Here is a 24,479-nt window from a genome sequence, read left to right on the forward strand (position 1 = left end):
CAAAACATCTTTTTATTCTCCCTAAAATTTAATGATACTGTCTCACCCCAACTCTCATTTGCCCTCTTTTTCATCTCTTGCACCTTTCTCTTGACCTCCTGTCTCTTTCTTTTATACATCTCCCACTCATTTGCATTATTTCCCTGCAAAAATTGTCCAAACACCTCTCTCTTCTCTTTCACTAATAATCTTACTTCTTCATCCCACCACTCACTACCCTTTCTAATCAAACCACCTCCAACGCTTCTCATGCCACAAGCATCTTTTCCGCAAGCCATCACTGCTTCCCTAAATACATCCCATTCCTCCCCCACTCCCCTTTCATCCTTTGTTCTCACCTTTTTCCATTCTGTACTCAGTCTCTCCTGGTACTTCCTCACACAAGTCTCCTTCCCAAGCTCACTTACTCTCACCACTCTCTTCACCCCAACATTCTCTCTTCCTTTCTGAAAACCTCTACAAATCTTCACCTTCGCCTCCATAAGACAATGATCAGACATCCCTCCAGTTGCACCTCTCAGTACATTAACATCCAAAAGTCTCTCTTTCGTGCGCCTATCAATTAACACGTAATCCAATAACGCTTTCAGGCCATCTCTCCTACTTACATATGTATACTTATGTATATCTCTCTTTTTAAACCGGGTATTCCCAATCACCAGTCCTTTTTCAGCACACAAATCTACAAGCTCTTCACCATTTCCATTTACAACACTGAACACCCCACATATACCAATTATTCCCTCAACTGCCACATTACTCACCTTTGCATAGAAATCACCCATCACTATAACCCAGTCTCGTGCATCAAAACTACTAACACACTCATTCAACTGCTCCCAAAACACTTGCCTCTCATGATCTTTCTTCTCATGCCAAGGTGCATATGCACCAATAATTAATGAAGTACATGAGACTTACCGTAGGTCAGTTGAAATGTGCTTTGAATTTCATGAAGCAAATCACCTCTGCTAGAAGGAAGCTTTCACATGAGATACGCTTTGCCGCTTCACGCCACCAGACTTTAAAGAGTATGACCAACCACATGAAAGTAACTGAACATTTTGCACTGCTAGAAATATGTAAGCCACAAGACGCTACAGAGCGTAGGGTGGGAGAGGTGGGCACGTGAAAGCTCCCTTCTAGCAGGTGATTTGCTTCATAAAATTCGAAGCAAATTTCAACTGACCTACGGTAAGTCTCATGTACTTCATTAATTTTATGTCAGTAAATCACACCTCTGCTAGAGGCCACTTTCCCATGAGGTTTTGAAGCCATGTGGGTGTCGTACTGTAGACATGCAGAGAGAAATGATACAAGCAGTAACCAACTGCAATATAGTAAGAAATTTGCATAGCCATGGACCAGGTGACAAGAGACAACATCTCCTACGCAAACAAAATGAACAGACTATTGAAGGACAGCATCTTGGAAAGGATCGTGACTCGGGACAATCTCCTTGTCATAAAACTTGGCAAAAGTGGCAGCCCTGGACCACCCAGCCCTTGCCATGATGTGTCCAATTGGTAGAGCCATGGCTTTGGCTTTCGATGCAGCTGCAGGCCGAACACTGCCCGCTGAATACTGGCTGGAGTCTATGCCCGACAGAGAAAGCACTGTTCAAATCCACCTTGCGACAGTGTCCCTCGTTACATGCTTGTGGGGCTTGATAAAACTTAGGAGTATCTTCCCATCCTCCTGATGTGCAGAATTTCTGAACTCCTCTGTCCTAGCAATATACATTTCCAGAGTTTCACACACACACACAATCTAATGTCAGTAGAATATGCTTTAAAGGTCACAAACCACACATTGAACTTTGGCCTGCACTGTTTAATAGTTTCCCCTAACCAAACACAAACAGAATCCTACCCAAAACTAATATTCTTCAGCAACAAACAATGCAAAGTTTGTATTCTGGCAGCCTGCGTAAGTGCCATCAACATCACAAGCTTCAGTGTTAAATCCTTTAAAGAGAGGGAGGACAAAGGATCCATGGCACGCAGATGCTGTAGCACCTGCTGAACATCCCAAGTTCTTGTATACCTAGGGACAGATGGCTGCAAGTTAAAAACTCCCTTTAAGAACCTGGTGACAAGAGGATGGCTGCCTGCACTGCAACCATCCACAGTAATCCCCAGGGAGGAGAGTGCACCCCTGGCAGTGTTGATTGAAGTATAACTAACACCTCTGTGGAAAGTGACAGACAGAAAATTCACAATATTAGTTACAGTGGGAGCAAAGGGATCGATGTTCCGGCTACCACAAAACTGTAACCACCTGTTAATATGTGGCTGGTACTGCCTCGCAGTCGCAGGTCTCCAGGAGGCAAGGATGATGTCCATACCTGCCTGAGAAATGCCCCTGTCTCGCAGACATTGCCTGGATAAGAGGCAAGCCATCAGTCGGGCGTGTCGGAGAATGGGGTGTTCCTCGTCGATGGGTGACGCAAGACGTGTGCCCCCCTCGGAATCAGCCGTTGTTCCTTGACCAGCAAAGTGAGTAGAATCCCCATCCAGGGCTGGGACAGCCAGAGAGGCAATACCATCCACCCCTTCGCTGACTCTGCTCGAATTTTCTGTAGGCACCTGGCAATCAGAGCAAAGGGTGGGATTTCCAAAGGTAGATTAGTTCAAACTGCTACCAGCAGATAGAAAAGGCATCAAAATGTTCTGCATCTGGGTCAGGTTTCCAGGAGCAGAAACGAGTCACTTGAGCATTCAGTCTAGAAGCAAAGAGATCAATGCTCGGAACCCCAAATACTTCAGAGAGGGCCCTAAAGAGTTCTTCATTCAATTTCCACTCATGCCTGTCATTGAATGTCCGAGATGCAGCGTCTGCCATGAGATTGACTTTACCCGGTACATGAGAGCAGGTAAGCCAGATATTCACCACACACCACTCCCAAAGGTCACGGCAAATGTCATTACACAGTGAGGACCGTGTGCCGCCCATTTCATTGACATAGGTCACCACCGTCATGTTATCACAAAACACCCGAACATGTCGTCCTTTGAGAAGAGATGCAAATGAGCACACTACCAGGGAGATGGCTTTGAGTTCCTTTGCATTAATGTGCAAGGCAGATTCTGATAATGACCATCTCCCATTAACTTTTTGTTGATTGAGGTGGCCACCCCAACCTAAATTTGATGCATCAGTATACAGATCCAATTCTGTACCCTTCCGAAAAATCTGTCTGTTTTGCAATGCAATGTGAGATACCCACCAAAGCAAGTCCAATCTCATCTCATGAGTGACCACCATCCACTTGTCAAAGTTACCTTCTGCGACTTAACGCAGCAATCTTAGCACATTCTAACCGCCTGTAATGCAGTTTCCCCATCTCTGCTGCTGGAACGGCTGCAACTAATAGCCCAACAACTCTGGCCACATTCCGAATTTTGGCTCTGTCACTATGTAACAATTCCTCACAGCATTTGTAGTATCTTGTGTATCCTACGATCAGGTAATGTTACTGTCATAGTCTCAGAATCTATAATGTTCCCCAAATACTCCAAGCACTTAGTGGGGACCAAGACAGACTTGCTTTTGTTAATACAGAAACCTAACTTCTTGAGCAAGTCAACAGTGGCACGCACACTCTCACAACATCCATCAAAAGTGCAGTGACAAATAAGAGTATCATCAATGAAACTCGTGATGATATGTCCCTTCTCTCTAAGTACAGCAAAAACAGGTTTCATTAATTTAGTGAACAGACGGGGACCATCCGCAACCCCATTAGGGAGACACGTGAATTGATAAGTTTTTCCTTGCCACTTGAAACACAGAAAGCGTTGTTGCTCCTCAGCTATCTTAAGAGAATAATAGGCGTGCTGCAAATCGACAGAGGCCATGAAGACACCGCTGTTAACAAGACGAATCGCCTGCTCAAAATTTTCCATCTTGAAGTGTTTGTACTCTAAAACTTATTAAATTTTTCCAGGTTAAGGATCATCCTAAACCCACCATCCTTCTTCCATCTTAAGAAAATAGGGGAAAGAATCTGCCCCTCCTGTCTCTGGGTCTCCTTGATAACCCCCAGACTCAAAAGCAGTACAATTTCCTGGCAAACAATTTCCTTTTCCTCGACATTAAACACATACTCAACTTCTTCAGCAAATAAAGGACCAATGTTAGCAACATCAATATCTAAATGGCAATGCTGAACAATATCTAAAATATTTGGATCACTGGTATTAGCATGCCACTCATGTACAAAATAGTGAAGTCTGCCAGCTTGAAAAGGATGACTCACCTCAGTTACTGCCGGGGATTGTGACCCCGGCCTCGGGAGTTTTTTGTCTCAGGACCCTGCCATGAGAAGGATTGCCGGTGCTCACTCTGGGGACCATGCGTGCGTTGGCCATATGGATGAAACCTGGCCATAAAACCCCTGTATGGCAGTCTCCCAGAAGAGCCCCTAAACTTGCCAGGACCAAACTTCGAGGTAGAGAGCGGTTTCCTTGGAGCAATCTTACTCCTTAACTTTTCAGACTCCTCAATGTGCTTGGCTGAGAGTGAGACATCATCCCCAAACAGAAGACGAGTCATGGGCACCTTGTCTGAACAGAGGTGAGCATACTTGTGGTTAATTTCGCGCTTGATGATGAACTGGCGAGCCAGATTATTCTTGTGATTAGCATGACCCAGGGGTGCCAGGGCACCATTAAGCATGCCCACTTCCTGGGCAACATCTAGTTGGCTAGTCTGGGCGATCTTGTCAAGCACTGTGAGTGACTTAGTCAAAATTGTGGCAGCCGTAATAATGTCTTTCCCAACATCCTTCATACGGAAGTCTGCCTTCTTGGCATCAGTCTTCAGTGCATCTAAAACTTGCAAGTTGCAATCCACGGGCGCTAAGGCATGACAGTTATCTGGCCTCTTGGCTGCAGCATCTTCCAAAATCTCCTTATACTCCTCCTCTCCCAAGCCGTGAGGAAATACATGGTTAACCATATCGGCAACATGCTGGTCAATGCCATCAGACACCTCATCCACAGGACCGTAAGCCCTGGCGCACTGCAGGAGAACACTGTCAGGCCGCCCGTCATTCTGAGAGACACAATCATCACTGGAAAGGTAATGCTCAGCTGGAGTAAAGCCCGAAAAACCTGTGGGCGAGTGCGAGGGAGGCACCACCTGGCTAGAAAGGCCAATGTTTACATCGGCGGCCACCGCGGCATCATCTGCCCCCCGACTGGGGCCTAAGTTCCTTTCCTCCTTCAATTTCTCCACATCATCACGTAAAGCAGCCAAAGCGTCCATCACCATGTTCCAGGGCGGCGCAGATGCCTCATCCCGTGAGGTAGAAGGCAAGGAACATGTGTGCTGGGAAGCAGAGTCACCGCCATCACCAGTGACGTGACCATGGGGCCTATTGTTACCGCCCTGAAGAGCCTCCCACTGAGAAGGGCTGCTCCTGGAGCTAATCCTATGCGAGGAGCCTTTCCTCACATGCCTGGCATGTTCAGAATCGCCCTCCTTACTCGACCTCCATATGCTGGTGGAACTGCCCAGGACATCCGACATGGTGGCGGCGATAGCAAGGTGGTGGTGCAGGTCAGTGTGAGAGTCATCAACTCCACAAGTGCATCAACATCGCACTTCCCTCCCCGCTCCTAAATGGATCACAGGTGTTGTTGCAGCCAGCCCCAAACTGGGTCACAGGCTGTAGCAAAGCCTTTCCGCTCCAGAGGGATCACGGGAAGAAGGCTGCCAAGCTCGCAGCTGCAGAAAACCGTCTGGACAGCGCAAAGGAAGCACAGCAACTGGTGGCATGAAGCAGCAAAGCGTATCTCATGGGAAAGCGACCTCTAGCAGAGGTGTGATTTGCTGACGTAAAATTTCACAGGAATACTCAACAAACTTATACCTCTGTAATTTGAGCACTCACTTTTATCCCCTTTGCTTTTGTACAATGGCACTTTTATCCCCTTTGCTTTTGTACAATGGCACTAAGCAAGCATTCCGCCAGTCCTCAGGCACCTCACCATAAGTCATACATCCATTAAATAACCTTACCAACCAGTCAACAATACAATCACCCCCTTTTTTAATAAATTTCACTGCAATACCATCCAAACCCGATGTCTTGCCGGCTTTCATCTTCCGCAAAGCTTTTACTATCTCTCCTCTGTTTATCAAATCATTCTCCCTAACCCTCTCACTTTGCACACCACCTCGACCAAAACACTCTATATCTGCCAATCTATCATCAAACATATTCAAAAAACCTTCAAAATACTCACTCCATCTCCTCACATCACCACTACTTGTTATCACCTCCCCATTAGCCCTCATCACTGATGTTCCCATTTGTTCCCTTGTCTTACACACTTTATTTACCTCCTTCCAAAACATCTTTTTATTCTCCCTAAAATTCAATGATACTCTGCCACCCCAAATCTCATTTGCCCTCTTTTTTGCCTCTTGCATCTTTCTCTTTACCTCCTGCCTCTTTCTTTTACACATCTTCCAGTCATTTGCATTATTTCCCTGCAAAAATCGTCCAAATGCCTCTCTCTTCTCTTTCACTAATAATCTTACTTCTTTATCCCGCTACTCACTACCCTTTCTAATCTGCCCACCTCCCACACTTCTCATGCCACAGGCATCCCTTGCGCAAGCCATCACTGCTTCCCTAAATACATCCCTTTCCTCCCCCACTCCCCTTACCTCCTCTGTTCTCACCTTTTTCCATTCTGTATTCAGTCTCTCCTGGTACTTCCTCACACAAGTCTCCTTCCCAAGCTCACTTACTCTCACCACTCTCTTCACCCAATATTCTCTCTTCTTTTCTGAAAATCTCTACAAATATTCACCTTCACCTCCACAAGATAATGATCAGACATCCCTCCAGTTGCACCTCTCAGCACATTAACTTCCAAAAGTCTCTCTTTTGCATGCCTATCAATTAACATGTAATCCAATAATGCTCTCTGGCCATCTCTCCTACTTACATACGTATACTTATGTATATTTCTCTTTTTAAGCCAGGTTTTTCCAATCACCAGTCCTTTTTCAGCACATAAATCTACAAGCTCTTCACCATTTCCATTTACAACACTGAACACCCCATGTACACCAATTATTCCCTCAACTGCCACATTACTCACCTTTGCTTTCAAATCACCCATCACTATAACCCGGTCTCGTGGATCAAAACTACTAACACACTCATTCAGCTACTCCCAAAACACTTGCCTCTCATGATCTTTCTTCTCATGCCCAGGTGCATATGCACCATTAATCACCCATCTCTCTCCATCCACTTTCAGTTTTACACATATCAATCTAGAGTTTACTTTCTTACACTCTATCTCTATCACATACTCCCACCACTCCTGTTTCAGGAGTATGAATTTGTATATGCATGTGAGCAGATGTGGCCTTTCTTCATCTGTTCCTGGTGCTACCTCACTAACATGGGAAATGACAGTGAAATATAAAAGAAAGAACTAACTCAAATCACAAAAGAGCTTTTGCTAATAATACTAAACTATTAGCAAACCCAAAGATCAGGCATACCCATTCATGAATGAGTTTAGCCTAACCATAGTGTAGCTTACCAGTGCATCTTTCAATCACTTTTGTACATTATGCTGTATGGAATGAGGTGGCAGCAGTTGGCCATTGTGATCATATATTAGATGATTATATATTAGTTGGTGATCATAGCATTGTTTTTTAAAGTAGAATTTTCAGACTGCTTTTAAGACACATCACAGATTTTTGAATGGATCAAATGTGACTATGGAACTGTAAGCTGTGTATTTTCCTAAACTGTCTGTGGTAAACCTACAACTGCAAGATTACCACAACATGAGGCACAGGGAAGTGAAGAGGAAGCTTAACATACTTGCTTAATGGCCATCAAGCCATAAACTTTTAACACCAACTAGTAAACAGCAATTGGTTTTGGTAATGCATATATTATCTTGCATTATGCTACTGAGATAATTCAAAAACTTTTTTCATAGTTACATATTCACTTTCTGTTCCCTCTGAATGGGAAATTGTTAGTAACTGCAACATCAGCAGACAATGATACAACTGCAAATTAGTGATATAAGAAAAATGTGCTGTATTGATAGTATCAACACTGGAGATTAATCTTGTTTGTTACTAATTTCCTAAATCACTTTTCAAAAAGCATAAATACCTGATTGTACAAGTGCTTCTGGAGCTGCTCCATACTAGAATGTACTTTTAAACAATGTTCCATCACTTTATACCAGATACATACCATGAAAACATAACTTGAAAAAAATGTATGGTGGAACCCATTTCACCATAAGAACATTGGGGATAAGGGAGATTATGCTCCTTGGAGAGATATCAACCTAATTTTTACACAAAAATATAAACAGAATCCCAAGAAAAATAAAGTCAATGCCAGTACACTATCAATCTCAGTATCTAAATAAACATACAGCTTGAAATAGTTTTCTAAGAAAATATTCAATATAGTTAGTGATATAACTAAGCCAAAGTTGGTTATGATCTGGTATGTGAAGGATGTAGTGAGTGGAGAAGGTACAGTGGAGTTTTGCAAATGAAAAGCAAGGTTTACCTGGCTCTTTATCTAAGGGTTGATGTTCGAAGAATTCATCCAGAGATAACTGAAAATTTTTTCTCTTCTGGTGACAGAATTTCCTGCTTACTAACATGGTAAAGGTAAACTATATTTCTCTGTTTAGATCATTTTCATTAAATATTTCCACTACTGCATCAAGATATCAAGAAACCTCACGTATTTTCTCTACACTTAAACCTATAGGAGAATCTGTTTCTACACTTCTGTCTCTTTGCTCATTTTTGTTCTATCTACATCAGCTCCTCATTGATAATTCCTTTCTATGGGACTCAAGCAACTCCATCATATCCCCCTCCTCTAATTTTCTAAGGCCCTGAAACTTATATTTTTGTTTTTTCATGGAAACCAAAAATGTGAAAAACTGAATAATAAGAGACCAGAGAGAAAATGGTTAAAAGTATATGAAATGGTCATGGAAAAAGAGAAGATCCCATTCAATTCATTAAAGAATATTTATCAAAACCAATTATTTACTTATCTAGAATCTCTCCCTCTATATTATTCATTTATTAGAGGTGTTATGCATACATTTCATGATACCCAACAGTTTCAAATTATTCATATAAATTACACTAAGTGAGAGGTCATTAAAGTCAAATGGATACCATACAATACATCATTACCCATAATGTCAGAAACATATTATCTTGTGGCAATAGATAATGAATAAAACCATGAATGATCAATGCATGTAATCAGTTGGATACTAGAACATAAGAAAACAGCAACCTCCTCAACAGCAGTGGTGATGCCCAAGGATGGTAGGCAGTGCTCACGTATAGCTACTATGAAGGATGGCAGATCACTGGATGAAAAGCACCATCCCTCAGATGTGTACGCTATATCTGTAAAATTTATGAAATATTTAAATTGCCTGAACTCTGAGCCCTAAACTGTATACAACATAATCCAATCTGGCACACACCCTCAGAAAACTTTTACCAGGACAGAATTTGTATCAAATGCTATAAACATTAATCTATAAATTGAACTCCTTCCATTTCATGGATCTAAACATCTTCAAGGCAATGTATACAAGAGCTAAATCTAGGCATGTATGGTCATTTCTAAACAAGTGTAAATCATGCAAATACCTAGAGAAAGGAAGCAAAAGAAAACACCTAAAGCAACAGAAGTCATCAAGCCAAAACACAGTTAACACAACAGGCAATACCATTTTACAGAAGCCTCAGTGTGTCAGTTAACTGCAGTAATTAACTGAATCTTTCTCAATCTTTAATTTTTTGAAAAAATTATCAAATTTACCATAACAATTAAAGAACATGATAAGTGAAACTGTTACTCTGAGTAACATTACACAAATCCAAACTCTATACATCATTATCCTAATCATGGAAAGGCAGACTGCAAACTGGCACTCCTTCCTCAACAATGAACGATAAACCCACAACAACCAAGTCTGGCACCCACAAATGAAAATCTACTCCACATCATCCCAGCCCCCAATGTATATGATGCAGCTGACCCAATCCAATGACATCCCTTCTCCTATGAAAACACAAACTTAATCATGAAACATTCCCAAACAATCAGCCATAATCTATCCACAACCCTAAACACGAATGTCATGAAAAACCTATACAAAATCCATCAATAAACTACTTCTCACCCACTCTTCATTCCCACTGACATAGTGATGCAATTAAAACCTTAAAGAACTCCTGCAACATGCCCTAACAACATAAAAAACTTTTGCATAAACTACTTTGGCCCAATTGCAATGCTAGCACTTTCTGATATCTTAAACCACCCCTGGCTACAAAACACAGTCCCTAACAATGGAAACTTATTAATATAGTAATAATCCTAAAATCCCCCAAACCACCCAACTCCTCCACCTCTTAATGCTCTATATCACTTCTGTTTTTGGTATCCCAACCCAGAAAAACTGATCCATAAAAGAATTTAGAAAAAAAACACTCACCTATACAACATAACTTTAGAATCAATCACTCCACTGCCACTACACACACACATACCTAAAAAAACATATCCTGGATGGTTTCATCCACCTGCAACTCCCATCCCAAACAATATTAGTAATAACAGACATCAACAAAATATATGAAATTGTCCCTTGACACATCTTCATACTAAAGATATTTGACACCTTCCAATTTATCAATCCATCTATATCTCTGATGCCTGTTCCCAACTCAAACTCCCTTAAGAGGGTGGCCATGGTGTTATAAAGTCTCCATAACTAGCTTACTCTTAACAGGCTACTGGCAGAGGGCAACTCTACTGCAGTGTTTGCAAAGGCTCCTACCTAATATTCCTACTGACTACTTCTACATATTGCTCCTGCCTAATGTTCCTACCCACTACTTCTAACTAATGCTCTTAGCTAAATGTTCCTACCTACTAATTCTATCCACTGCTCCTATAATTTTGCCATAAGGTAGGGTTAGTGCATAGTGCTCACTGTGGAGAAACTACAGTTATGAAGAATGAGCTGTGTGAGTTATCAAGTGTTATGTATGGCAAGGAGAGATTTTATGTTTGTGGACAGATTGCCAGCAGTACACCTTCCACCAAGACAATAATAAAAGAAGGCTGGCCAACTTCACAGTTGTCTTTCAAACAAGAGATACACAATAAGGCTTCACCTCTAAAACCTAAAAGCTCTAAGATGGATTTCTCCAAGGAGCAGCTCTTTCTCCAACCCTCTTTAGTCTCTTACTACATGGCCTTCCATTACTTTCTACAGACTACAGGATGAAGGTCCTCTTATGTGGAGATGACCTTACAATCATGCGACAGCAACCTGACATTATCAAGCAGCAGCAAAAACATGCAACATTGCATTACACATTTGGAACAGTAGCTTACCTAGAGCAGAATGCCTACATCTCAAAAAAAAGTCATAAGTCACTCTTAACCTTAGACTGACACATATCCAACCTTCACTCTCCTATTACTTTAAATGGGCAATTGCTCCCACTACACAAAACACCAACTATTCTGCAACACACACAACACACCCAAGACTTTCCTCTCCACACCACAAACATCAACACTAAAGCAACATACTAAATGCCCTCAAAATCTGATTTACCAGATTTGGACTTGAAAAAAATCCCTTTGTATCCTCAGCAAACAATTCATCTTTCACACCCTAAACTATGCCTCACCTGCCTGGTCATCCATCCTGTGAAAAGCAAAAGCAAATATAACAAAGCCGCAAACCATTCAAAACAGCATTGAGAACAATCACTGGTTGTTCTACAAACGCAAACACTCAACACTTCTTTAATGAAACAGAGTTCCTTCCAATACAGTACCACCACAATATGCTTGGCACTCAATTCTTTGCAACAGCACTAGACTTCCCATCCAACCACTCCCTAACTACCCACCAACTCCCAAAAAGAAATAAAAAGGTTACCCTTGATATCTCCCCATCCCCAACAAGTACCATACTGACAATACATATATACTGATATGACCAAACAAGCACTAAGCAACTGCCTTCCCAACTCAGTCTCAAACACTACCCCACCACACATACACCCTCCTGAAACCACACTCTCCAGAAATAAACAAGTTACTTTTTTTTGTCTATGCTCAGGACATCAACCATCCCCAATACTACAAACACCAATCCAACATATATCAATACCTTTCATGATGCAATTACCACAATAAAGACCTACTATGCTTACTTCTCAATTGCCCTGCACTCTCCCCATAAAGACACTTATGCAATATCACTACACTCTATGACCTCTGGTCCTGCCTAGTGGACATGGCTGGTTTCTTGAGGACTGTAAGAACCACACAAAAGATACAGGGGACTTTTAGGGCAAGAAGGTAAAGGTTAAGTAACACTGTACTATTATACATGTAAAAACACAGCACTGAAGACTAATAAAAAAACAATTAGTCTTGCCCCTGTGGGTAATAGAATTTTGTGGTTAACCAGCAACTAAATGTATGCTGCAAACATAATTCCAAACTGTTTAGCAAAATCAAATAGTGAATAAATCAGCAATAAAATCTGTCTTAAAAAGTGAAGGTAAATGTGAGTGGGAAGAAGAGAAAAATAAGGTTAGAGTTATGGCATATATATGGAAAAATATTAAGTAAAGCCAAGAAAGAAGGCAAGATCAATGATCTTAACTCCTACATAAAAAAGTACTTTTATCTAATCACTTTCAAGTCATTTTGGGATGGGCACCCTAAATCAGAGATCATTTACAGTTATAGCACCCCAAACCACTTGTAAAACCCAGGTTAACCACATTGTACCACATCTAGATCTAATAAGGTGATAATACATTTCAAATTGGTATATGATGAGACCTCAAGGAATAATAAGCATAATAGTTACAGCAACTCAAACAGCATGGTTAATCCACTTACTCCTCACATAAGATGAACTACCAGCTAAGGCCACTCCTCCACTAAGCACAACAAAAGCTAAGAGCAAAATAATTGTCACAATATGCTCAGTAGCTTTGCAGCACCCTATATCTTTGATTTAGTGAAGAATGTTGTTGGTATCTTTACTAAATAATGCAACATGGAAAAGATTTAAATACAAAATAGAATTATAAACCCACTTTTTGGCCAGTTACCTAATCAATAAGAAACCTTACATCAGAAGAAGCCAAGACTAATATACCTAATTTACAGGAAACAAGACTCAAATGTGTTGAGAGAATCTATTTTCATTACTAGCTACAAGACGAGCTAAAGAAGGGAGCCATGTGTAGCAAGGAAGGAGTTGTTGCAGTTGATTGAGTACCAACATCACCTGATGTATGTTGCACCTCGAATATCCAAACAACAGAATAAGTAACTAACAGACGAGAGAGAGTAAATAAGTTTATCTAGGAATTACTATAAAGCTCACAATTCACTGACACTATCCTTTGCAGGCAAACATCATTACTAGCCCATTACAATGAGATGCATGAAAGTTTGATGGATGGGAAAAGAATAGACAAAGTTTTGCTTCATTTTCCAAGGGCATCTGATAATTTAAACTGTGAAGTATTATTAAAGAAAATTGCAAGTCAAAATATAAAAAAAAAAGGAAAATGGATCAAAGTAATCTCAACAAATAGAAAATTCATAGTTCCAAATGGAAACATAACTGAGGAAGATGTGCTTTCTGAGGTACTGCAGAGAACAATTCTCTTTGTATTCATGATCTCTGACATAGATAAGAAAGTAAGAGAGAATGCTCTCAGGCATAGATAAGGAAGTAAGAGAGAGTACAGTTAGATGTTCTGCAGATGACATGAGAGTAAGTAAAGTATTAGAGAATGTGGATGATAAACTTCAAAGAGACCTGGATACTACAGTATCTACAAATGGTCACATGAGAGCTCAATGGACTTAAATGAAGAAAAATTTGAACATAGTACATACAGAGGCCCTACAGGGAAAGTAACAGAAATAAGTAAACATCAGAGATTTGGTATTAACAATGTCAAAAACTTGAATTTAGTGAGGAGCATATTGAAATGGCATGTATTGCTTTCAAACTATGTGTGAATGACAGAGAAAATCTGCAACAAGAGGCAATGTTTAATGATGAAAAAGATTAATGTATATCTATAAAAGAAGGGTATGCAATTCTGCTATCACCAAGAGTGTGGGAAGGTGTTACAGAGCATGGATGGAATGGTTCACGAATCATGTGGGTGAAAGGAAAGACTGGAACTGTGAAATATGCATGGGCATGCATATATATATTTTTGTTTTGATATGACAGTGCCAAGTAGAGAAATAACTGTCTGTCCCAATAACAAGCCTTGGGTACACAAACAACTGAAAAATATGCCCATTGAGAAAATGTAGAATCATACAAAATGCAGATTGTACTCTATCAAAATTAATACAAAAGCAATCAAATAAGAAAGTATTGGATTATAAAAGAGCTTACAAGGAAAAGATTGATGGGTTATTTAGAATGCATCATGTGAAAGATGTGTGGAAAGGATTAAAAATATTCTGTGGTTAAAATAAAAGACTAACGTGCCTGAGTTAGAAAACCACATAATATTTTTAATGATATAAATCTATTTTTTGCAAGATTTGAAAGAAATGAGTTTAGCAAAGTGTAGTAATGTTATGTCAGTTATTCGAGAAAGAAATGATAAAAGAAACATGATATCGTACGAACATGTACTGCAGTCCCTGAAGCATATCAGGCCAGGAAAGGCCATGGGACCAGACAGTGTGCCAGCCAAGGCACTAAAGTGTTGAACTAAACAACTATTTCTGAACTCACTATATCAAGGGGTAGTGTCTGACATATGGAAACTGTCAGAAATAAAGTGAATTACCAAAATCTCATTTCCTAAAGTGTTCAACAATTTTAGACCTAACATTTTAACATCAAATACTATGAAATGTCTTGAAGACATAATGAGACACTATTTGTGTAATAGCACAGATAATTTCAAAGATCCACTGCACTTTGCATATTGTAAAAGTAGGAGTGTGCAGGATGTAAGTTTGACTTTTATGAATGAGATTAGCAAACACTTAAACAAACATAACTCACAAGCAAGAATCTTATACATTGATTTTAGCTCTACCTTTCATACAATCCAGCCTCTTACTTTGTCAAATAAATCATTTGGGATGGATGTAAACTGTAAGTCACTGAAATGGATCTTCAGAAGCCAAAGTATACCAAGATAGATAATGCAAAGTCCGACATAATTTTTACCAATGCAGGTGCACCCCAGGGATGCATTATATCCCCAACTTTGATCAGTTCATATACTTATGATTGTAAAAGTGTTTTTAGCAACTGCACTATTTCAAAATATGCTGATGATACAGTAAATGATAATTGTAATGATTGTAATGATTACATTGCACAGGTTGGTTGCTTTGTCAAGTGGTGTAAAACACATCATCTGCACCTGAATGTAAAGAAAACTACAGGGATGATAAAAGATTTTAGGACAAAAAACTATATATACCAGACTTTATTGAAAATGAAGATGAAAATGTCTAAAGAGTGAGTCAGTACAAGTATCTAGGCTTATCATACATGACCAGTTAAAAGGTGGTGCAAATACTGATATGGTGTATAGGGAATGTAATCAAAGGTTGCACTTTGTATGTATCTTAAATAGTCTACATATAGACAATGCAATAATTAATATTTTTAATAAGTCAACTATAGAATCAATTTTATGTTTTTCAATTACCACCTGGTATGGCAAGCTAAACAGTAAAGATGAAAATAAATTTGAGAAAATTGTTAAGAAAGCTAGGAAATTGGGTGTAAATACTAAAGGATCAGATATGCTGTATCAGGAATGTGCAATCAAGCAGGTGGAGATCATTCAAGATGCAATTCATCCTCTCCACCAAGAAGAGTGTCTCTGCTATACAGCACACCGATAGATTCAGGGAATCGTTTGCACCAAAAAGCATTCTATTGTTTAGCCATCTAAAGATGCTATAACTTCTCTATATAACTTCTGAGTCCAATAGATGATTCTTTACGTGATATTTTATGTGGTACTTTTATGCGATATTTCATAATCAATATTATAAAATTATTATACTTTTTAACCTTGAACTGAGCTTCTAGCTACAAAGAACTTAATTTTGTATCACGCATGCAATTTGACAATAAAGACATCATATCTTACCTTATCTAAATATGAAGACTGTGAAGTAAGGATGAAATGAAGCATTTCTGGAGAAATTTCAATGACTATAAACAGTGGATAGAGAGACTGAGTGTGAACGAATGTGGCCTATTTTGTCTGTTTTCCTGGCAATACCTTGCTGAAGCATGGGATGGCGATGCTGTTCCCTGTGGGGCATTGTGGCACCAAGGATGGATAAAGGCAAGTATGAATATGTACATGGGTATATATGTATATGGCTCTGTATGCATATGTATATATATGTAGGGTTGAGGGATAAGCTAATTAGGATGTAAGTTTGAATGGTTAAAAAATTGGAGGAAGTCAAGTGATTTAGATATGTGGAAGTGGACTCAGCAGCAAATGGACCCATGGAAGTGGAAGTGAGTCACAGGGTGGGGGAGGAGGCAAAGGTTCTGGGAGTCATGAAGAATGTGTGGAAGGAGAAAACGTTATTCCAGAGAGCAAAAATGGGTATGTTTGAAGGAATAGTAATTCTGACAACATCATATGGGCAATAAATAGGGTTGTATGGAAAAGGGTGGATGTGTTGGAAACGAAATGTTTGAGGACAACATGTGGTGTGAGGTATGTTTTATCGAGTAAGTAATGAAAGGGTAAGAGATGTGTGGAAATAAAAACAGTTTGGTTGAGAGAATAGAAAGAATGTGTGAGGAAAGACTGACAAAGAGGATATATGTTTCAGAGGTGAAGGGAACAAGAAGTGGGAGACCAAATTGGAGATGGAAGGATAGAATGAAAAAGATTTTGAGTGATCAGGCCTGAACATACAGGAGGGTGAGAGGGGTGCAAGGAATAGAGTGAATTGGAACAATGTGGTATACCGGGGTTGCCATGCTGTCACTGGACTGAACCAGGGCATGTGAGAAGTCTACCATAAACCATGGAAAGGTCTGTGGGGCCTGGATCCACATGGATAGGGAGCTGTGTTTTCAGTGCATTACACATGATAGCTAGAAAGTGAGTGTGAACTAATGTGGCCTCTTTTATCTGTTTTTCCGGCGCTAACTCACTGATGCGGGAAACAGTGATTAAGTACATTGAAATAAGCATATATATATATATATATATATATTATCCCTGGGGATAGGGGATTAAGAATACTTCCCACGTATTCCCTGTGTGTCGTAGAAGGCGACTAAAAGGGGAGGGAGCGGGGGGCTGGAAATCCTCCCCTCTCGTTTTTTTTTTTTTTTTTTTTTTTTTCAAAAGAAGGAACAGAGAATTGGGCCAGGTGAGGGTATTCCCTCAAAGGCCCAGTCCTCTGTTCTTAACGCTACCTCGCTAATGCGGGAAATGGCGAATAGTTTGAAAGAAAGAAAGATATATATATTTTTTTTTTTTTTTTTTTTTTTTATACTTTGTCGCTGTCTCCCGCGTTTGCGAGGTAGCGCAAGGAAACAGACGAAAGAAATGGCCCAACCCCCCCATACACACGTATATACATACGTCCACACACGCAAATATACATACCTACACAGCTTTCCATGGTTTACCCCAGACGCTTCACATGCCTTGATTCAATCCACTGACAGCACGTCAGCCCCGGTATACCACATCGCTCCAATTCACTCTATTCCTTGCCCTCCTTTCACCCTCCTGCATTTTCAGGCCCCGATCACACAAAATCTTTTTCACTCCATCTTTCCACCTCCAATTTGGTCTCCCTCTTCTCCTTGTTCCCTCCACCTCCGACACATATATCCTCTTGGTCAATCTTTCCTCACTCATCCTCTCCATGTGCCCAAACCACTTCAAAACACCCTCTTCTGCTCTCTCAACCACGCTCTTTTTATTTCCACACATCTCTCTTACCCTTACGTTACTCACTCGATCAAACCACCTCACACCACACATTGTCCTCAAACATCTCATTTCCAGCACATCCATCCTCCTGCGCACAACTCTATCCATAGCCCACGCCTCGCAACCATACAACATTGTTGGAACCACTATTCCTTCAAACATACCCATTTTTGCTTTCCGAGATAATGTTCTCGACTTCCACACATTCTTCAAGGCCCCCAGAATTTTCGCCCCCTCCCCCACCCTATGATCCACTTCCGCTTCCATGGTTCCATCCGCTGCCAGATCCACTCCCAGATATCTAAAACACTTCACTTCCTCCAGTTTTTCTCCATTCAAACTCACCTCCCAATTGACTTGACCCTCAACCCTACTGTACCTAATAACCTTGCTCTTATTCACATTTACTCTTAACTTTCTTCTTCCACACACTTTACCAAACTCAGTCACCAGCTTCTGCAGTTTCACACATGAATCAGCCACCAGCGCTGTGTCATCAGCGAACAACAACTGACTCACTTCCCAAGCTCTCTCATCCCCAACAGACTTCATACTTGCCCCTCTTTCCAAAACTCTTGCATTTACCTCCCTAACAACCCCATCCATAAACAAATTAAACAACCATGGAGACATCACACACCCCTGCCGCAAACCTACATTCACTGAGAACCAATCACTTTCCTCTCTTCCTACACGTACACATGCCTTACATCCTCGATAAAAACTTTTCACTGCTTCTAACAACTTTCCTCCCACACCATATATTCTTAATACCTTCCACAGAGCATCTCTATCAACTCTATCATATGCCTTCTCCAGATCCATAAAAGCTACATACAAATCCATTTGCTTTTCTAAGTATTTCTCACATACATATACATATATATATATATATATATATATATATATATATATATATATATATATATATATATATATATTCTATATCTATTCTATTATACTTTGTCACTGTCTCCCGCATTAGCAAGGTAGCGGAAGGAAACAGACGAAAAAATGGCCCAATCCACCCACACACACATGTATATACATACACATCCACACATGCACATGTACATTCCTATACATTTCAATGTATACATATATATACGTACACAGACATATACATATATACATATGTACATAATTCATACTGTCTGCCTTTATTCATTCCTGTGGCCACCCCGCCACACAGGAAATGAAAACCCCCTCCCCCCGCATGTGCGCAAGGTAGCGCTAGGAAAAGATAACAAAGGCCACAGTTGTTCACACTCAGTCTCTAGCTGTCATGTATAATGCACCGAAACCATAGCTCTCTTTCCTCATTCAGGCCCCACAAAACTTTCCATGGTTTATACCAGATGCTTCACAGGCCCTGGTTCAATCCATTGACAGCACGTCAACCCCGGTATACCACATCGTTCCAATTCACTCTATTCCTTGCATGCCTTTCACCCTCCTGCACGTTCAGGCCCCGATCGCTCAAAATCTTTTTCACTCCATCCTTCCACCTGCAATTTGGTCTCCCACTTCTCCTCGTTCCCTACACCCCTGACACATACATCCTCTTTATCAATCTTTCCACACTCATTCTATCCATGTGACCAAACAATTTCAAGACACCCTCTTCTCCTCACTCAATCACACTTTTTATTACCACACATCTCTCTTACCCTTTCATTACTTACTCGATCAAACCACCTCCCACCACCTATTGTCCTCAAACATCTCATTTCTGACACATCCATCCTCCTCTGCACAACTCTATCTATAGCCCATGCCTCGCAACCATATAATACTGTTGGAACCACTATTCCTTCAAACATACCCATTTTTGCTTTTCAAGATAATGTTTCACCTTCCACACATTTTTCAATGCTCCCACAACTTTCACCCCCTCCCCCATCCTATGACTCACTTCCGCTTCCATGGTTCCATCCGCTACCAAATCCACTCCCAGATATCAAAAACACTTCACTTATTCCGGTTTTTCTCCATTCAAACTTACCTCCCAACTGACTTGTCCCTCAACCCTACTGTACCTAATAACCTTGCTCCTATTCACATCTACTCTCAGATTTCTTCTTTCACACACTTTACCAAACTCAGTCACCAACTTCTGCAGTTTCTCACCCATATCAGCCACCAGCGCTGTATCATCAGCGAACAACAACTGACTCACTTCCCAAGCTCTCTCATCCACAACAGACTGCATACGTGCCCCTCTCTCCAAAACTCTTGCATTCACCTCCCTAACATCCCCATCCATAAACAAATCAAACAACCATGGAGACATCACGCACCCCTGCCACAAACCAACATTCGCTGAGAACCAATCACTTTCCTCTCTCCCTACTCGTACACATGCTTTATATCCTCGATAAAAACTTTTCACTGCTTCTAACAACTTGCCTCCCACATCATATATTCTTGATACCTTCCACAGATCATCTCTATCAACTCTATCACATGCCTTCTCCAGATCCATAAATGCTACATACAAATCCAATTGCTTTCCTATTCATTTCTCACATACATTCTTCAAAGCAAACACCTGATCCACACACCCACTACCACTTCTGAAACCACACTGCTCTTCCCTAATCTGATGCTCTGTACATGCCTTCACCCTCTCAATCAATACCCTCCCATACAATTTTCCAGGAATACTCAACAAACTTATATCTCTGTAATTTGAGCACTCACCTTTATCCACATTGCCTTTGTACAATGGCACTAGGCATGCAATCCGCCAATCCTCAGGCACTTCACCATGAGTCAAACATTCATTAAACATCCTTACCAACCAGTCAACAATACAGTCAACCCCTTTTTTTATAAATTCCACTGCAATACCATCCAAACCCGCTGCTTTGCCAGTTTTCATCTTCCACAAAGCTTTCATTACCTCTTCTCTCTTTACCAAATCATTCTCCCTGACCCTTTCACTTCACACACCACCTCAACCAAAACACCCTATATCTGCCACTCTATCATCTAACACATTCAACAAACCTTCAAAATACTCACTCCATCTCCTTCTCACATCATCACTACTTGTTATCACCTCCACATTAGCCACCTTCACCGATGTTCCCATTCGTTCTCTTGTCTTACGCACTTTATTTACCTCCTTCCAAAACATCTATCTATTCTCCCTAAAATTTAATGATATTCTCTCACCCCAACTCTCATTTGCCAAATGTAAACTACTAAAGCAGATCTTCAAGTGACCAATTATGATGTCTATTTTGAGAGCTGCACATAAGAAGGAAAAAGTAAACACATACCTTTATCATTAGCAATCATCTATGATATACCAACTGGCTTTGATGTTAAAAGATATGGAACTTATACTGTTTTATGGTCAACAGTCATAATGAAACCAAGGTACAGGAAATTTTGATAAAATAATTTTCACCTGCAATTTTGGAAATCTTCTGTGATACGAAGAAAATAAATACTGCATGGTCAGCTTTTTCCTCTTCTTCATGTCTCATAAAGGTAAATAAAAAAAACCTATTCAAAGGTCAAAATGGTGTATGTTTTTTTCTTTTTTAGGAAAAATATCTGCCTATTCTCATTATTTTTCCTTACTACCAATGCAAAGTGGATCAAGAACATAAATACTGCCTCCAAAACCTGCATTAACCTCCCTAAAATCCCCATCCATAAACAAATGAAACAACCATGGGGACATCACGCACCCCTGCCGCAAACTGACATTCACTGGGAACTAATCACTTTCCTCTCTTCCTACTCATACACATGCTTAGATCCTTGATAAAAACTTTTCACTGCTTCTAGCAACTTACCTCCCACACCACATACACTTAATACCTTCCACAGATCATCACTATCAAATGTCTTTGCCAGATCCATAAATGCTACATACAAATCCATTTCTTTTTCTAAGTATTTCTCACATACATTCTTCAAAGCAAATACCTGATCTACACATCCTCTACCACTTCTGAAACCACAGTGCTCTTCCCTAATCTGATGCTCTGTACATGCCTTCACCCTCTCAATCAATACCCTCCCATATAATTTCCCAGGAATACTCAACAAACTTATACTTCTGTAATTTGAACACTCACCTTTATCCCCTTTGCCTTTGTACGATGGCACTATGCATGCAAGTATGCAGTCTGTTGTGGATGAGAGGGTTTGGGAAGTGAGTCAGTTGTTGTTCACTGATGATACAGCACTGATGGCTGATTTGGGTAAGAAACTGCAGAAGATGGTGACTGAGTTTGGTAAAGTGTGTGAAAACAGAAAGCTGAGAGTAAATGTGAATGAGAGCAAGGTTATTAGGTACAGTAGGGTTGAGGGACAAGTCAATTAGGAGGTAAATTTGAATGGAGAAAAACTGGAGGAAGTGAAGAGTTATAGATATCTGGGAGTGGATTTAGCAGCGGATGGAACCATGGAAGCGGAAGTGAGTCACAGGGCAGGGGAGGGGCGAAGGTTCTGGGAGCATTGAAGAATGTGCGGAAGGCGAGAAAGTTATCTCAGAGAGCAAAATTGGGTATGTTTGAAGGAACAGTGGTTCCAACAATGTTATATGGTTGCGAGGCATAGGCTATAAATAGTGTTGTGCAAAGGAGAGCAGATGTGTTGGAAATGAAATGTTTGAGGACAATATGTGGCGTAAGGTGGTTTGATCGAGTAAGTAATGAAATGGTAAGAGAGAGGTGAGGTAATAAAAAGAGTGCGGTTGACAGAGCAGAAGAGGGTGTATTGAAATGGTTTGGTCACATGGAGAGAATGAGTGAGGAAAGATTGACAAAGAGGATAGATGTGTCAGAGGTGGAGGGAACGAGAAGTGGGAGACCAAATTGGATGTATACTTTCAGTAACTGATGATTGGTTCCTCTTCTCAAATATAATCCTTTCAGTCACTTTCTGAAATATACCGTATAATAATATGGATCTTGCTTGGAGGTTAAAGTTTAGATAGTATACATGCTGGAAATCTTACAGAAATTCCAAACTTACCATGGGTGTCAAACTGCATTGATGCAGTGGGTATATATTGTAGTTTTTCTCTGGGAAGCTGAAGAAGATCTTCCTGCAGTTGTGGTGGAAGGTAATTCTCCCAGTGGTTGGCAGTCATATAGTCTACCATATGACACCCAACAAGAGGAATCAGTGGAGCCAGGAACTTTGATACCTTCCTTAACGACTTATTTATATTGTCTAAAGAAGCCATCCCAACACTGAAAAATGAGAAAAAAATATCAAAAAAAATATTAAAGGATTTGGATTATAAATATGAATATACTTTCAATGGTTTCTTTATTCATTATCATATCCTAGATTTGGACACTTCTTTCTGGTAAAACTTTATCCAGTATCTTTGCAAATGCTGAAGAAAATTTCTATCTTTAGCTTGTTTTAAAATAATTCCAAAGTTGCCTTTCCATTCTATCAGAACAATACAAAAAAAATTTCATGATCTCTGTCTAAATTACTTGGGATGCCAACAAAAAGGCAACTCAACTTCCCTTCCCCATCCCATGCTATCATGAGCTATCAGTTCCCCTGCAATATTGCAGACTGAGATGACTACAAACAAAGGTTTTTGTACATACCCAGCATATTTCATGATCACATGACCATGGCTTCCTACTGATAACAGATCTGCTGTTGGAAAATTTCCAAAGAACCTCAAAACTCAACTTCCTCTTGGAGCTTGTTGACAATGGATGTCTGGCTTAGACTCGGGTGTATGCACTTGCATATATATGTAGGAGTAGAGCAATGAGGCAGATATACAAAGTTAAGAGAAAGGGCAGCACATGTAAAACTCTTTCACCTTAAAACCAAATAGTAATTATGCACCACAATCAAGACCCCTGACTGGAGGGGTTAGTTTGGAGGCTTATGATTTCATAGCTTGTTTCCCTTAAACTGAGACTGGTAAAGGAGGACTCTAAGTAATTTCCAATATTAGATTCATTTGATTTAGCATGAAGTATATACACGAACTAGTTTTACATGAAAACATAAAGTAAATCCCCATCAAAGGGATTTGCTAGTTTTAACTTTTCAGTATCAACAAAAATCACATCAGGGAGTGTGGTTTGGTGGAGAGAAGAGGTGGTGAAAGCATTGCAGAAGATGAAATCCAACAAGGCAGCAGGTGTGGATGGTGTTGCAGCTGAATCTATTAAGAAAGGAGATGACTGAAGATTGGTGGAATACATGTATAAAGCCACAGTATAAAGGTAAGGAGGATAAATGTGAGTGTTCAAACTACAGAGGTATAGGTTTGTTGAGTATACCTGCTAAGTTGTATGGGATGTTATTGATTGAGGGGGTGAAGGCATGTACTAAGCATCAGACTGGGGAGGAGCAGTGTGGTTTCAGAAGTGGTAGAGGATGTGTGAATCAGGCAT

The 24,479-nt window shown here is 40.3% G+C and overlaps 2 protein-coding genes across 7 annotated transcripts in view; both read right to left on the bottom strand.

Annotated features, from left to right (window-relative positions):
* Positions 1-24,479, bottom strand: part of LOC139750877 (probable methyltransferase-like protein 25) — a 221,376-nt gene that overhangs the window by 193,455 nt on the left and 3,442 nt on the right. For 5 of the 6 annotated variants that reach the window (XM_071665729.1, XM_071665726.1, XM_071665728.1 and 2 more), the window contains exons 2-3: positions 23,077-23,297; positions 9,332-9,447 (exon numbers count right to left, since the gene is read on the bottom strand). In XM_071665729.1, the coding sequence (XP_071521830.1) occupies positions 9,332-9,447; positions 23,077-23,290 (330 nt within the window). In that variant the 5' untranslated portion in view covers positions 23,291-23,297. The remainder of the gene's footprint in view (positions 1-9,331; positions 9,448-23,076; positions 23,298-24,479) is intronic. The other variant, XM_071665732.1, reaches the window with a different exon arrangement.
* Positions 1,291-9,294, bottom strand: LOC139750876 (uncharacterized). Its single transcript, XM_071665725.1, has one exon. It carries the CDS (start codon positions 5,533-5,535, stop codon positions 4,267-4,269), a length of 1,269 nt encoding a protein of 422 aa, XP_071521826.1. The 5' UTR covers positions 5,536-9,294; the 3' UTR covers positions 1,291-4,266.

The sequence above is a fragment of the Panulirus ornatus genome, chromosome 10, assembly GCF_036320965.1.
Source record: "Panulirus ornatus isolate Po-2019 chromosome 10, ASM3632096v1, whole genome shotgun sequence".
Lineage (NCBI taxonomy): Eukaryota > Metazoa > Arthropoda > Malacostraca > Decapoda > Palinuridae > Panulirus > Panulirus ornatus.

Bases quoted from the DNA above. Each gene is read 5' to 3' on its own strand.
- LOC139750876 (XM_071665725.1), bottom strand. From the start codon at position 5,535: ATGTCGGATGTCCTGGGCAGTTCCACCAGCATATGGAGGTCGAGTAAG.